The sequence below is a fragment of the Sprattus sprattus genome (assembly GCF_963457725.1).
Source record: "Sprattus sprattus genome assembly, chromosome: 10".
In the NCBI taxonomy this organism is placed as follows: domain Eukaryota; kingdom Metazoa; phylum Chordata; class Actinopteri; order Clupeiformes; family Clupeidae; genus Sprattus; species Sprattus sprattus.
Genome location: NC_137908.1, coordinates 29906522 through 29918742, shown reverse-complemented (window position 1 = coordinate 29918742; position 12221 = coordinate 29906522). Strand labels below are relative to the sequence as shown.

The following is a 12221-nucleotide window of genomic DNA, read 5'->3' as shown; positions in this document are numbered from 1 at the left end:
TCGGATTATCTGCAAACTCCAATTAACCGCCCATTTTTTACACTCCACTGGCTGCCCTAATCCCACGTTGCTTCAATTTCAATTTACTTCCAGTATCACCGGCACCCGCCCAGTGGGGCTCACCCCTCTCCTGACACAAACAGAGCCAGACGAAGGACCCAGATCCATCAGTCCAAGTAGCCAGCTGATGTGGAACCGACATATTGCCTGCTGGCGGCTGCAATTCCATTCTGCCTCATTCTGTCAGCACTTTCTGGCCTTTTAAGTGGATGAAGACTTGGGCGATTCTGTCCGCTCAGTAACTGGTAGGGTCACAGAGTCAAAGCATTACACACGGGAGATGATTTCCTGACTTGACAAAGACAGCACAATGTAAATTGGAGAAGTTCACATATGTGGTGCTTTGTCTATATATGGGCATTGGCTGCAAATGCTTCAAATTTGAAAAAAAAAAAAAAACCTGTGCAGCTCCTACCTACAACCGACCCCCCCCCCCCCCCCCCCCCCCCTACACAAACAAACACACACATACACACACACACACCAACACCCCAGTCCCTTGTATGGCGTCAACCAGCGTATCTGGGTGAGGAAGGATTAGATGTTCTTTGTACTTAGGCCAGACACAACAGTAAGCCTAAATTGATTACAGCTTTCAATGAATAAACAACACACAGTAGTCACCCCCACTGGCTGGCATTGGATGCACATAAGAAAGGAAACTGCAGTGTGCATCACTCATACCCCTGTTGATCCAGGGTTGTCTGCTAGACAGACTAAAGTGGGTTCATCAAGTGTGGCTATGAAAGTCACACATTCAGAATTTGCTCTGCTTTTTATTCATGCCAAGGAGCTCTATTATTTGTTCTTTTTCCAGAGGCCAGGCGACTTTGTTCTCTGGGCTGGGTTTAACTGCTGCATGAGGTCCACAATAATCTGATGAATCAGTGTGTCAGGCTTTCTCACTTTGAGGACAGGAAGCTAATCCAGCGCAGCCCCTCCCAGAGAAAACTGGGGCGGCTTAAGTGAAGACCTCACTAGTCGCGCAAGGATCTGTCACGTCAAATGATGTCCAAACAGTCAACCATGTAATGCGCTACAGTGTCCAATTTGCAATGTGTTTCACAGGCTAGGTCATTGTCATGACAACTGCGCACTCCTCCAACACGCCAGTCTGTGCAGCGGTGGCGTCAGGCATTCCCATTGTCACCAAAACCCAGACCTCTGGCGCAGGCTCCAATCTGCCACAACAAGCGACTCAAAACGGAAAAAACCATGAGCAGGTTTAGTGTGGGAGATTAGGTGGTGGTGGTGGTGGTGGTGATGAGATTCGTGTGTTTGGAGGGGGCTGCCATTCAATTTTGGGACAGTTGTAAACATGGACTCTTTAAGTGTGAAGCTTGCAATAATCCAAATAATACAAAGGACTTTATCCCCACAGCTGCCTTTTAGCATATTTTTCACTTAAACTAACATTTATTCCTGTTTATTATTTACAGTGCACACAGAAATGAACAACCACGTGGTACTAGCGCTCATATATCCATAGTATTCCTTCAAAGAGTCTGCATCTACCGTAAAAGCACTCATGTGGGATTCACACAATATGATCCTCGTTGTTCATCTCTACAGCGGCCAACAGAGTCCAACAAAGTCACTTCTTGGACTTCTGTTATGACGTAACATTACTGGATACAAAGACAATACTGGAGACGTATAATGGGGTAGACAGTTCAAGCATCCTTTGGTCAGGTGCGACAATCGCGCGGTGTAGGCTATTTGCATAAAATTGCAATCCATTCACTAACAACAACCCACTGTAACAGCCCTCTCTCTTCCATCGATGGAGGGAAACCTCGATAGGAATACACTTTAATTCATGATTTCTGACAAAGAAGGCATGTTCAAGTTTCTTCTCCATCACTCAAACCGCTGAGGTCTGCCGCCCCATGGGTGTAATAAACAAAGGCAATTAGAATATGTTCAATGCTTGTCAACAGGACAGCCTAGGTTTGTGTCCAGTAGGCTAATTAACCGATTGACAGAAATCAAAGGTGTTTGAACGCATAACTTGTCCACACTGCTCATAAAATAACGGAAAATAAAGAACTGAGCACAATAGAGCACAAAGACCTTAACCACGGTGCCGTTCGCTATGCCTCCTTTAACAGAGCTAGCTGGGATTGGATAATGAGTTCATCAGTAGCCTAACAAAAAAATATCCCGACACACCTTCTCATGCGGATCTAACCCCAGATCCTCAAAAACCCGCACACTGTCAGAGGAGTACTGTTATCAGCAGTCATACAGGACAGTCACAATATCAGCCAGCCCGAGAAAGCTCGTCCACTCAAGCCTACCTCCTCGATGTTGTTCACGGAATTCCGGCAACTTATCATTTTCGTGGTAAAAGCCGAGGTTGTTGGAGAGCTGTAGTCCTCCAAGGTTTCTGCGATGAACTCCTCCACTGATATAAACTCCGGCATTTTTAGCAACAGCGAATTAAAACGTGTGCGGAGAAATGATTTAACTGAACTAAAATAATACAAAATAAGATGTAAGACCCACGTGTGCAAGAAAACTGCCTCTAATTGAGTATAAGGACACAGAGCACTATAATGAAGTGCCGTATCATGTGTTTACCCTTTTCGACCGCCCATCTCTAATAAAACGCTCTGCACAAGCTGAATGAGGAACTGACGCTCTCACTAGTAGAAGTATCGGTAACGCGCTTAGCGGCGCGGCGCGCCGCGCATACTCGTGTCCGCCCCTTTCGCCACACACTCGCAGTTGACGTTGTGGCCGACAGAACATCTGCACTACTCTGAACACTTTTTCAAATGGCTGAACCATGCTTGTGAGGCCCAATTGTTGTGACATTCCCCACTGTCATAAACACCACAATCGTCTTCTTAGTGGCTGCTACTGAGACAAATATGTCTGTACGTTAATGCGTCTGACTTCTACTCCAAAGGAATAGGCTACCCTGCATCTCTATCTTTCTGATGAAAGGGTAGCCTATAGCTGTGGGTTCAGGCCATGGGCTCTGTAAAGCACTTAGGGAATACCGAATATGTTATTGTTTTGTTTGGCTTAAATCATGCAGAGTAGGAATGGCGTGAGCTATCATTTGTAAAACGTAGCAAAGTGAAATTAAGCACAAACAACTAATAAGGGCGCTAACACAGTCATAAAATGACTCACGAGGCAGACAACAGACTTCTGTCACAGAAGCCGAGCTGTTCACAAGACACACTTCATTTCATCTTCTCTTTTGACGCGGTTTGGGGTGAGACGCTGGGAACTTGACATTCCACATCGTTAAGGGCCTGGAAGGCACCTATCCCCAACTGTCACATCTCATTAGAGTTTCACTCAATCAGCTCCAGGCTCCGCGGCCCCCACACTGAGCGCCATGTGACTTAAGCTGAAAATTCCCAAGCTGCTTGCACCCACAACGGGCGTGTTCAGCCACAACCGCTGTGCTCATCAGACAAGCAGGGGTTAGCAAGGGCTTCATTTAGTTACTCTCCACAAATGATGTGGGAACAGTGATATCTGTAGTGACAGTGACAAAAGACATTCTGGGCAGACAGTGACACCGGGCAAGGATCATGGGGGGTGGGGGGTGGTCCTTGGTGCCCTGGAGGTAGATACAATAGACCTACTGCAAAAGTGCGTTCTACATTGCCCCCGCAGTGGCGCTCACATAATAAAGTATCCTCTACCCTCTAAGATGCCTGCACAAATGAGAACATTTAATATAGGGGAGACCAAGTACAGTTGTAACACTGTTTGCTTTGCCTTGTATTTTGCCTTGTTGCCTTGCATTTTAACATATATATTATATAGCTTGCATTTTAACACATAGACACACACACACACACACACACACACCTGTACGCACGCACGCACGCACGCACGCACGCGCACACACCCACACACTCACACACACACACACACACACACACACACACACACACACACACACACACACACACACACACGCAGGCGCACGCACACACACACACACACACACACACACACACACACATATGTTGCATTTTAACAAACATAAAATATAGTCTACACCTCTCCTCTCTATATTTACTTCACTAATTAAAGCACATGTGCCTTATTTTTTTTTTTTAAATGTTCATGTAAATACAGTGAGTTTAATGCATCAGGCATAGCGGCAAAAAGGCTCCGAAACCCCTAGCAGGCTCCCCAACATCACCAATGAATGACACTGCATATTTCTAACTTAAAGAGCTTACTTGGGCCACGACTCCAAGTTCAGAGACTTTGACTGGGCTGACTAAAACAGAAATGTATTTAAAGTTAGACAGGCAGGTCTATTATTGAGTTTTCTTCACAATTGAATTTTGTAATGAGGTTGGCATTATTAGTTGATTACAAATTAAATAGCTTGCAGAGGTGGGCCTATTACTTTTGATGAGTGACTGCTGCTGCTGCAGCTAAAGGTGCAGCCCTTAATCCTGAAAAAATATTGTCGATGTTTGAACCTGACAACCAATCAAATACACCCCCTCCCTTCAGTACTTCTTAGGCAACACTGATTGGTTGAAACCGTGTATTGTTTGTGGTCCGAGCCGCTTAGTTTGTTTGTTTCCCATTGACAGCACCAGGACTGTGAACGAACACAAGCGGGTTTCTGAGTGCACACAGAACAGACAGCTGGAGGACCATGAGGAGAAATTAGCTGAATTTGACAAAAAGGTATTTTGGACTATAATCAATGACTGTACCTTCAATAAAACCAGATTGTATGGGTTATAAATAATCAGCATAATAATGACATAAGAGACAATTTAAGGTTAAATCACATTTGGGCAAACTGTTGTTGCAGTTTATCCTCATAAATACCCCCTACAAATAGAGCCAACAATAATCAGGTGTTCACTGCATAATCTATTATGACCCATTATGCCGAGATACCATTTCCATGGAAACCAGACCAGAATCCAGTATGTTTGGCGCAATTACTCCCTCAGAACCATTACCATTCTCCTGCCCTGCCCTCTAGATAACGACTGCTTGTTTCTATTGCTCAATGCATCTTTGCTTATTGCTGCTGTAGTGCCTCTAAGTTACACTACAGAACATTTGGAATAAAAGATAGGACATAGCTTAGCCTTATGTGAGAATAAGGCTTTATTAATGTCACAATTTGTTATACGTTTAATTGTGGGCCTAACCTGACAAATATCAGTAAAGTTAGTACTACAGTGAGTTAAGGATTAGGAGTGTATATGTGTCCCCAAGGTCCTTAAGTAACCTGTTCCCTGTTTTGGGTCGTATTACTTATGAACCTATGAACTTCCATGTATTAATTTGCTGCATAACCAATATGCTTACTTCCTGATGTATTCAAATACAGTCCAATATCTACAGTAGTATTACTCTTAATATTCCCAATTAATGAGTATTAGGCACCTGTATGAAGGTGTTTTGGTATGATCAATTGTCACTTATCTATCATAATATTAGATACTTTAGTTTAACACAAGAGACATAGTGCCAGCCTACCGGCTCTGATCAGTGTCCTCTTTGAGTGAATCGACCTCAGGCTTTTTTTTTTTTTTTCTCCTCTTGTTTTGGGGAATATATTTGTTTTATGTCGGTGTGTTATTCTGTTCAGTGGATTTAGAGATCACGCCATAATGATGTAATGTTTAGGCTCAGCCCTATCCCAGTAAATGATACAAGTTTGTCCTGTTCTTCTCTTGCTTCTAGTCTTGGTCTGTTGTTGTGAGGAACCTCGTCTCTGCTCTAAGGAAGATTTATATATATATAATATATATACAGTACTGTGCAAAAGTTTTAGGCAGGTGTGAAAAAATGCTATGAACTAAGAATGCTTTGAAAAATGTAAACAATAAATGTTTATTTTGTATCCATTTACATGGTAAGACTGAGCAAAGCAACAAGACACAACGTAGTTATACTGCATCAGCAGGGTCTCTCCCAGACAAAGATTTCAAAGCAGACAGGGGTTTCAAAATGTGCAGTTCAAGCTATTTTGAAGAAGACGTTGAGGATCGTAGATGCAGTGGTCAGCCAAGGAAACTTAATGCAGCTGATGAAAAACACATCAAGCTTATTTACCTTCGAAATCGGAAGATTTCAAGCAGTGGCATCAGCTCAGAACTGGCAGAAACCAGTGGTACCCAGGTACAGACATTTACTGTCCGGGGAAGTCTGGCCAGAAGTGGTCTTCATGGAAGAGTTGCAGCCAAAAAGCTCTACCCCGACAAGGAAACAAGGCCAAGTGACTGAACTAAGCACGAAAACATAGAAACTGGGGTGCAGAAACATGGCAGAAGGTGCTCTGTACTGATGAGTCAAAATTAGAAATATTTGGCTGTAGAAGAAGGCAGTTTGTTCGCCGAAGGGCTGGAGAGAGGTACAATAATGAGAGTCTGCAGGCAACAGTGAAGCATGGTAGAGGTTCCTTTCCAGTTTGGGGCTGCATTTCTGCATGTGGAGTTGGAGATTTGGTCAGGATGAATGGTGTTGTAAAACGGAAGTTTCCCGAACCAAAAAAGGGATCGGGCCGTCTGGAAGGCTTTGAGTGGACGATGCTTTCTGTGTTTCTCTGAAAAAGTAATGTTCATTAAAACCTCACATTTAACGCTCGTATTTAATCTGACTCCATTATCTCTGAGATCTGACTCTACTTTTTTGGGAACCCAGTCTAAGTTCCTCTCTTAAACTGTATATAGTTATATTAAATCGTGAGCTGGTCTCCAACCCTATGCACTCATCATCTGTATTTGAATTCCTTCTCTTACTTTCTAATAACCGTGTTCCACACAGTAATAGCGTCATTTAAGGACTTGCCTCGGCCGGCCGATTCCCTTTTTGGACAATTCCACCGTCATAATATGCATCTAGTCTGAGCTAACCACAGAGGTCTCATAATGCTGCTAAAGGTATATTTTCAGCTTGATGGCGTCACGTGATTCAGGGACAGAACGCCAGACTGCTGCCCGTTCCTAGTTTAAAACACGCACACGCAGTACAGAGGCTGATCACCTACCTATCTCTATATTATACATTAACAGTTCACTATGGCATGTCTTAGCTCAGGTGATTATAGCCAGGAACACCCAGCTTGATGCTGGTGTCTGCAACTTAACCCTAGTTAGTATTAGCGGGACACTATATCATAACATCAGTTAATGATTTCAGAAGAAGACAGCGTAGGTCAGAATTTACCAAGTTTATTTTAACAAGAAACAAGTTACCATTAATAGTTATAAAACAATCCTAAAATGAACAAATAAAGCTAACCTAAAAGATTCTAAGTCTACCAGAAAACTAAGTATAAAATCTTACAAGACCCAATAACAAGTAAGAGGACACGAACATACCAGGCTGCTTGACGGCGTCTACACACGAAAACGTGCGGGTCTCTGCTGCAGATGACCTTTGACTCATCCCTACCCTCCCTTTAAATACCCATTCTATTGCTTAATAATTAAACTTAAGACAACTGGTTATTCATGATATTTACCCCCCTTTACTGCCCGAAACCAAGAGGGGGAGAAGGACCCCCTCAGCCAGGAAGGGGTGTAACCTCCTTGGCTCAAAGCCTTTCTGACTTTTCACAGATCCCACCTGGATCAGATCTTTGTGATCTATCTTCTAACTAATATGTACACTTCTAGGATTGAGACCATGTTTCCACTCAGACTGATACCATTAAAATAAGTCCAAACATCATACCAAAATTACTTTGCACTCTTCCATTCTATTTTAACCCTTCTCCTCTTCAGCCCCTTGTCTCAAGCTGTGATCTGGGTATGTGAAAACTCCCAGAGAACAGTTGAATCCACAGGGTGTGTGAGATAAGGCTCCTTGCCAGGGAGAGGTGTCGATTATTATGCAAACCATATGCTCAACCTTTTGTGAGTGGCCCCATAAACCGATCCTTGCCCCCCAGCACTGAGTTCATTATCCTAACACAGATAGAGTTCAAAGCATCCTTGAGAACAATGGGTTCCTTCCTGGTCACAACTTTCTCATCAGACTCTCCGGATCCACCCCAAATGCCTTACAGTAACCACTCCTTGGCCCAAGTGGGACAGTTTAAACCAAGTTCCACTAGGAGCCATTAGAGCAGTTCTGCACCTGGCGGGATGGGTCTCCCGTTTACACCCGTCTCCAAGCTGCAGAATTCAATTGAGAAAGCAACAGATCAGTCTTTGTGTCCTTTTTTAGAGTCTGAATGGCGCGCCTGAAATACCAGCACTGGACCAGAGTCATGGTGAAGATGAAGGCACTGGCGACAACACAGCCTTTGAATACCCAGTCCCACCAAGTAGATGCATACAAGGCAGAGCGGGTGGTCGAACTGGACAGGATTACAGCTGTCTGTCTAGCCAAGCTTGCTTCCACCTGGGCCTGGTTCAGATGGTATTCGGTCTGCCGGATTACTTGTTGCACCAGGCTCATGGTGTCGGTGAGAGCCTGGGTGCCTTCCTCATAAAATGTGTCCTCCCACCAGGGAGACACATCAGCGTCCACTGGCACCCTTCCCAGGATGTTGACCTGTCCCATCGAGAAGTCCTCTGTGACCTCCAGACAAAAGCTGTGGTTGGCTGGGCAGGTCAACTCTCCATAGGAAAAAGTGTTCATCTCGCTCAGCACACACCACTGTGTGCGTGATACCTGGATGGCATCAGCATACCCGTGGAGCGACTGGACGTTGATCAGCTTGGTGTCATTTTGGGAGAAAGGTTTCAGTGTATTACAAGTACATATGACATAGCTTTCAGTCTCATGGCAACAATCTCTAGTGGAAAACAAGGTCTCAGATCCCTTCACTGTCATATATCCCGTAATGTGATTCCATTTTAACACCTGATTTTTCTCCACCACACCTATGGAACGTATGGTGGTAGAATCTAAATATACTTGCTCTGGGTGAATCAGAGGAAAGGTAGCAAAGAATCCTATGCAGCCGGTACATTCGTTCCCCGTATACAACATTACTGTGGTCAAAAGTTCAGAATAGTGTATATTCTTCATCTTTTCAGACGCAAGCCACCTATGCAAATCTAGGATCTCAATGAGATCCTTCAGAGCATGTTTAGGTGACTTGCGCAGGCGCAAATCTAAAATCTCCTGTCTAGCAGACGTAAATAGATCCTGTGCATAAATCCTGCAGGCCAAGGCACGTTCGATGGTACGGGTCTGATTGAAAATTGCATGACTAGCGGCTAGAAGCGCCTGCGCTTCAGTCTTTACCGCTTTAATGATGTTTTCATTACTGTTAGTAAGGTGTTGCAAACCAGTGGCCACCTGGTTTGCCAACCATCCTGAATACTGGGACTGCCCATCTATTCTGTATGTGTTGGCGAGAGAATTAGCTGAGCCAAAGAGTCCTGCGACACTAGCTAATAAATCCCGCTTTGTACGTGCAGGTGTGACTTGAACAGCCAGTCTACTCTTGTAATCAGAAATTAAATCATCGATTCGTGCCTGTAGCCATGCATACGTTTCATCCTTCACACTACAGTGATCTACATATGCTGACAAGACATTTGATATGTTATAAGATACATGTGCCATAACTAGATGGATGTCATGTAACAAAGTTTTGTTCACATTTCCTTTGATCAGACCTCCCGGAGGGATGGGATATAGTTTAGGGCACTCTGTGGGTTTGTGATATCCACAGGTGGTTAAATTAAAACACTTCTGTGCAGTCCAAGTACAATTTAACATATTTGTGTACTCTGTAACACTCTGACTGCACTGCCCAATACAATATGTCCCCTCTCTCCGAGCTGTCCAAACAAAGGTCTTCGGTTTCGTGCGGTCACCTGCTGACAGAGAAAGATTATAGGTTACATCATTATATTCTGTATGTGTATAGTTGTGTTGTACAAGATGTGTGCATCTGTATGCGGCTGGCTCTAAGTCCCTTGTGCGGTAGCACTTCTTAGGATCTTTTCCGCCGTTGTCTTTGGAATAAATGATGTTCATCACACCTAAATTAGAGCCAGCCGGTTTCTTAAGCTGATACCACACTGTTTGATTAATAAACGTGGGAGGGTACATCATAATACCAGTTAGATTTTGTGACGGGAGATGGGTGGATCCTTCATTACAACAAATCTTGGTGTCACAATTTGGTTCCGGTGCTAATCCGGGGGGCCAGGTGTATATCTGTCTAGGCAGAACAGTTACGTGATGTGTGTCTGGCCCCGTTGAATATCTCCAAACCCATCTCCCACAATCGTAGTCATGCGCCAGCTGGACCCTCTGGCCCAACTGGACACATGTGGGCCCCACCACCTTCCGCACCTCAGGTGCCCATGGTATGGCGTTGACCAACCTGAAACACAAAAATAAACAGTTATTTACTGGGTAATGGTTTAAATCTCTTACATTGTGCCATGTGGTACCATTTTAGCTTCCCTTTGACAGTCACGGCCACGCAGCTGTTGCATACTGCCTTGATTTCATATGGCCCGTGCCACCTGGGAGCAAAGGCACTCTCTTTCACAAAAACGCGCACCATCACCATATCTCCATCTGCAAATTTGACTTCAGAGTTAGGGTTGAACTGTGAATCATTGACCAGGTCTGACTGCTGTTGTTTTAACGTTGCATTAGCATAAAGCACCTTTAGGCGTTCTTGCAGCTGTAACAACACAGTCTGCTGCTTTGCAACAGTCAGAGGCCCTAGATCTGAGGGAGCAATCTCTGGATCAATGGGAAGTTTCATCACCCGCCCTGTCATTAACTCATATGGACTTATGCCTGTGCTTTTTGAAGGGGTTGCCCTCAGCACGGTTAAAACTGTAGGCAATGCATCAGACCACTTGTTGTTATGCTGAGCCACATGTTTTGTAATCTGTTGTTTTATGGTGCGGTTGGCGCGTTCGACCATTCCAGAGCTTTGAGGTCTGTATGGGATGTGAAATTTTTGCACAATGTTCAAGATTTTGCACATACTTTTCATCACCTGCCCTGTAAAGTGGGTCCCCTGATCAGATTCGATTTGAATTGGTGCACCATAAAGAGGGATGATTTGGTTCGCTAGCACACGTGCCACTGTCTGAGCCGTATTGTTACGAGTAGGAATAGCCTCTACCCATTTTGAAAATTTATCAATTATCACGAGACAATAGCGATACCCCCCCTTGGCACTTGGTAGTGGACCAATGAAATCCATCTGCAGGTTTTCCCACGGGCCTTTCGGTGGTTCGGGTCTGCGCAATCTGGTCCGACCTGGCACACCTTGGTTAACAGAAGCACATACAAGGCATGCGGCACACCAACTTTGTACATCTGAGGCCATAGCTGGCCACCAGAAGTAATTTTTAATCAGTGGTAACGTTTTTTCAGCTGAAACATGCGAATACTCATGATATAATTTAATGACTGGCTTTTGTAAAGCCAGTGGCACCACATACTTGTTATCTCTGAGAACCAGCCCCTCACTCACAGTGACCTGCTGATCCTGTAGTAGGTGAGGGATAAGTTCTCCATCAGAGCTCCAAAGGTCCCGCTGATATTGTTTCAGATCAATTGGCGTGACCTGAATTGAGGTTATTGCGTGTGACAATGATTCGTGAGGTTCCCAATCCTCTCCTCGAGTAGCTGCCAATTTCGCTAAAGTATCTACGGCATTGTTTTGCTGCTCATGCACATCAGGATCTTTCATTATGTGCGCTCGCACTTTAACCACAGATATGGGAGATTTGTGCGCCTGTATTGCATTCCATATAGCCGTCACTGTGTCAAAATGTTTAATTGGCGTGCCCGCCGCAGTGAGAAACTGTCGTAATTGCCACTGTGTCATAAAATCATGTACCACACCAAAAGCATAGCGGCTATCCGTATACACACACAGAGGTTCGGGGTGTGCTTTAATAGCCTCAAGCAATGCTACAAGTTCAGCCCTTTGTGCTGACATCTCCGGTGGCAATTTAAACAACATAGTTTGGCCCGCATCTGCATCGGAAGTTGGAGGGATCCACACCGCACATCCAGTGTAGTACTGGCCTTTATCATAAAATCGGGACCCATCAATATACGCTCGGACTTGACCAGGGATTTCCATATCTAACACCGGGCTCGGAGCCTCGAGTGCAAGTTCACAAGTGTGTGTGACTCCTTCCACCTCCCCAAGCAGATGCGGCAAAATGCGTGTGTGCTCTACCGTTAGATCTCGCGCTTGC

At 44.6% G+C, this 12221-nt stretch overlaps 2 protein-coding genes across 2 annotated transcripts in view; both read right to left on the bottom strand.

The window, feature by feature from the left end:
* unm_sa1614 (un-named sa1614) overlaps positions 1–2486 on the bottom strand; it is a gene marked incomplete at both ends in the record, with an annotated part of 49967 nt that extends 47481 nt beyond the window's left edge. The window contains one exon of the mRNA XM_080846473.1: positions 2361–2486. Coding sequence (XP_080702599.1) covers positions 2361–2486 — 126 coding nt within the window. The remainder of the gene's footprint in view (positions 1–2360) is intronic.
* A 5692-nt stretch (positions 2487–8178) lies between these two features.
* LOC308371288 (uncharacterized protein) lies at positions 8179–9600 on the bottom strand (the record flags this gene model as incomplete). The annotated part of the gene is made up of 1 exon (XM_080846133.1): positions 8179–9600. One exon carries the CDS (start codon positions 9598–9600, stop codon positions 8179–8181), a length of 1422 nt encoding a protein of 473 aa, XP_080702259.1.
* Positions 9601–12221: the final 2621 nt, after the last annotated feature.